This window comes from Aptenodytes forsteri, unplaced genomic scaffold, assembly GCF_000699145.1.
Source record: "Aptenodytes forsteri isolate BGI_AS27 unplaced genomic scaffold, ASM69914v1 Scaffold848, whole genome shotgun sequence".
Taxonomy (NCBI): Eukaryota; Metazoa; Chordata; class Aves; order Sphenisciformes; family Spheniscidae; genus Aptenodytes; species Aptenodytes forsteri.
Window position 1 is genome coordinate 5,019 of NW_008794841.1, and position 3,831 is coordinate 8,849.

Below are 3,831 nucleotides of genomic sequence, written 5' to 3' on the forward strand. Positions count from 1 at the left end.
AATAGCACAAACAACATAACCTGGCGCTCAGGGAAGTGGGGAAAACCCGGTCAAAAATGAACCTTCTCGGGGTGCTTTGGTTGCCCCTCCGCATTTGTGCTTTGTCGGAGAAGAGCACAACTTTTTAACCAGCAGCTCAGCGTCCCGCGGACGAAACAGCACCTACGTCAGACTTAAATTCTTGCTTTCTAGCTATCTCCCGCAAGAAATAACATGGAAATCGATGTGCACGTCTGAGACCTACCAAACCTTCTCTTTGCCCAGCAATATCTCATGTGCCTTCAGAGCTCCTCTCCTGGCACCGCTGAGAAGAACTTGGTAACGTCATTAATTTACGTTAAACTCAGTCCTGGCCCATGCTGATGCTCAATGGCCAGGCCAAGAACGCCATAGGATCATAGAATCATTTAGGTTGGAAAAGACCCTCAAGTCCAACTGTAAACCTAAGACTGCCAAGTCCACCACTAAACCATGGCCCTGAGCGCCACATCTACACATCTTTTAAATGCCTCCGTGGTCATCTTTAGCCAAACCCCTGGTGTTGCTGTGATGGTTGGTACCAGGACTTTGTAGGTAACAGAGTTACTCCAAACCATCTATGAGGCCCAGCCGTAAGAGCAAGAGGGGCGGCTTTCCGTGTGCAGAGGACGAGCGTGGTGAGCTGTCGCCTGGTGTGAGGATTGGTTTTGGGATATTCCCCTCTTAAGGCTGAATTTCCCTGTGGATGCTTGATCCTGTACCAAGCACAAAGCGTCTTCTTGTTCTCCACCACTTGAAGGGTTGTGCCGCACTTGGGGGGGGGGGCACTGGGTCCCCCGGGTGCAGAGTCACTGATTGCAACTGGAAAGAAGAAGCTAGAAGAGCAGGAAGGGCGTTAGGTCCTCAGCAGGGTCAGGGGACGCAGCAGTGAGAAGGTTGGGGTCATCGCTGCCAGCTGCAGACCTCCATCAGCCTCTCCACGCTCCCCTGGCTCTCACCTGGGATCTCCACCAACCGTGGCTGCTCCTGGGGCTTTCTGGAGGGGGGGCAGACACCTCTGCCTGCTCTGCACCGGGATGAACTCGGATCCTTCACCCCATCAGCAGATCTGGGCAAGGGGTGGGACAATGCCCGGGAAGAGCAGCATGGTCAGCAGTCCCACTGGACTCTAGGAGAGTCAACCGAGCTCCATCTGAAGGGGGTGTCTCACGTAGCGCTGGATGCCCACCATTTCTCTCCTTCTAGAGGGGAACGGGCATTTCTCGCAGGAACTTCTCCGATTGCATCAGTCACTTACCTTCGGAGGGGGTGGCTCACGCTGCTCCAGGGGTCCTCACGCTCCAGGAGGCCCAGCTTGAGGGATGTCTCTAGGCATGGGGGATGTTGGAAATCAGAGGAGATGCAGTTTGATGGTCCTGCAACCGTCGGAATTCCTTAATACTTTTAAAACTGTTTTTTCTCCTCCTGCTGCTGCTGTCAACCCCCCCCAGGCTTCAGGAGGAAAAGCTGCTCCCCGACCTTCATCAGGACTCGGCCATCCAACCCGATGGCAACAATGAGGTGATGAGCACTCGCTCTTCCAGGAAGGACGGACACACCAGGCAACAGCCTGATCAGCCCCGTGATGATCCCGTCTGCCTTTTCCCTCGGTGTCTGGCCACCAACGTGGCTCGTAGAGAGGGACTTAAACAGTTTGTAGGCACGGGGGTGGGCGGAGGCACTGGGTTGAGTGTCATCATCCCAGGTCAGATGATGCCTGGGCTCCTACAGAAGTTCCAGGTGGCAGCAGGGGGTGAAGATCTCATGCTCCCTTGGTGCAGAAGCGTAGGGAGGTGTAGGAGCTCAGCCTGGCACCGGAGCTCGAAGAACCAGCCTGCGGAGAGGTGGAGACACAGCTCCCTCCATCATGTCTCTGGAGGTGAAGCACCCCGCGTGGGGTCACGCCGATGCAATCCTGGTGTATCTCCAGAGGCTGGCGATGTGCAGCACCGTCTGCTCGCTGTAAGGAGGATTAAACATCCGCACGGGGTCAGGAGGTGACAGTCACCTGAGGAGAAGCACCGCTGCAGCTCCAGCAGACAGGACTGCCCCGGTTTTCTTGAAGGTCTCAAGGGTTGAAACCTTTTGTCTCAAGGTCTTGAAGGTCTCAAGGGTTGAAACCTTTTAGCTTGAAAAATCCGTGGTTTTGTGCAAAGAGTGGAAGGGAGGGGTTGTGCGCGTGCAGCTCCCGGCACGCACACCGTGGGACAACCAGCTCTCCTCCAGGCCTGCGCTTGAATAGCCCAGCCGGAAGGTGCCATCTCCCACCCCTTGCCATCAGCCCAAGGCCTCGTCACGCAGAGCACACAGCTCATCGGGTCTCCTGGCGTGGCACAGGACCTCTCCGTGGGTCTGAGATAGTTTAACGTTGTGTTTTAAGACCAATTCCGAAAAATGCAATGATGGTCCCAAAACCATGAGGGGGTTGGCTGGGCTACCCAGGTCTCCAGTGGAAACCCATGGCCTCTTGTGTTTCCTTCTCAGGGTGTGAGGCGAGGACTCATCTCGAACTCCAGAAGTCCTCTGTGGAGGTATCTCCACCTGAGCTGGTTCCTCAGATTTTCAGAGAGCTGGAGAAGATCTGGGCCAAAGAGTCTGGGGCACAAAACATCTCCAAGATATAGGTGGCCACTTGTAGGGTCTCATGCTCCAATCTACCCCTTGGTGACTACCCAGAGAGTCCAGGTGACCAGCTCAAAAGCAGATCTTGGGCATGCAACAAGCCTCTAGTCCGATGGCCTCATCACAGATATCTCCAGCGTCAGCCAGAGCTTCTGATCAAGCACTCTGGGACCGGATTTAGTTGTCTAGTGCTCTGCCAGGTGTAGGATGTCCTGAGAGCTTCTCAAAGGTTGTCTTAGCTAGGTCCATCACCTTGGGACCTGCAAGACCAGATCCATCTCAGCGTGGGGTTGTCGGAAGGGGCCTTCATCGCTGCAGCACCAGCTCCAGCAGAGATGACGGGATTTCGCTGTGAGCCCCCCCCCCCCCCCCCTCTTTATCTACAGGATGGAGATGACCTCTGTGCTAAGAGGGAGGTGGAGGAGCTGGGCTGAGCCTCCAGGCACAGCCACAGGGGGGTCTGGCTTGACCCCAGGGCTGCAGGGAGACCTGTGGGGAGAAACCCTTCCCCACCTCTGGGTGACCACGCAGCTCCTGCTTTGCCTCTCCATGTCTTTGGAGGGGGTGGTGAGAACCCAACCCCTGCCTGTTGTCCCCGCGTGGCTCCTTGACTTCACGGACCTCCACCCTGGTGGCCATCCATCCCTTGTGCCTTGCACCTCCCCACCGCTGCCCACTCTGGCTGCCTTCGCCTGCCCCAGACCACGCTCGAAGGCAACTTTTGGGGAGCAACGTGGAGACGCTGGTGAGGATCGGAGGTGAGGGAGCCGTGGGAGGAGGCTGGTGGAGCTCCCACGGGTCCCGCAGGAGTTGGGGCAGGAGAAGGGGCCCAGGAGAAGAAGGGGCGGCTCCAGGGGACAGCAAGGACAATGACGGGGGACCCGGGGAGGTGCCGGCACTGGGCAGGGGTGGCCACGGCCCTCTGGGAAAGATGGAAAGGCCCTTCTCTGCTGGAGGGATGATCTCCAGGAGCACGGCCTAACCCTAAACCAAATCCCAACCCCAACCCCAACCTCTAAACTTAATTCTAACCCTAACCCAAAACCTAAGCCTAGCTCCAAACCAAACCCGAACCCTAACCCTAACCCAAACCCTCCTTAACCCTAATGTAACCCCTAACCCCGACCCTACACCTACACCCCGACCCTACACCCCAACCCCGACCCTACACCCCAACCCCAACCCCCAACC

The 3,831-nt window shown here is 56.9% G+C and overlaps 1 protein-coding gene across 1 annotated transcript in view; it reads right to left on the minus strand.

Annotated features, from left to right (window-relative positions):
- Positions 1 to 740: 740 nt before the first annotated feature.
- Positions 741 to 3,831, minus strand: part of LOC103895019 (dnaJ homolog subfamily B member 1-like) — a gene marked incomplete at its 3' end in the record, with an annotated part of 21,672 nt that continues 18,581 nt past the window's right edge. The window contains exons 4-5 of the mRNA XM_009274519.1: positions 1,277 to 1,346; positions 741 to 854 (exon numbers count right to left, since the gene is read on the minus strand). Of these exons, the coding sequence (XP_009272794.1) occupies positions 741 to 854; positions 1,277 to 1,346 (184 nt within the window). The remainder of the gene's footprint in view (positions 855 to 1,276; positions 1,347 to 3,831) is intronic.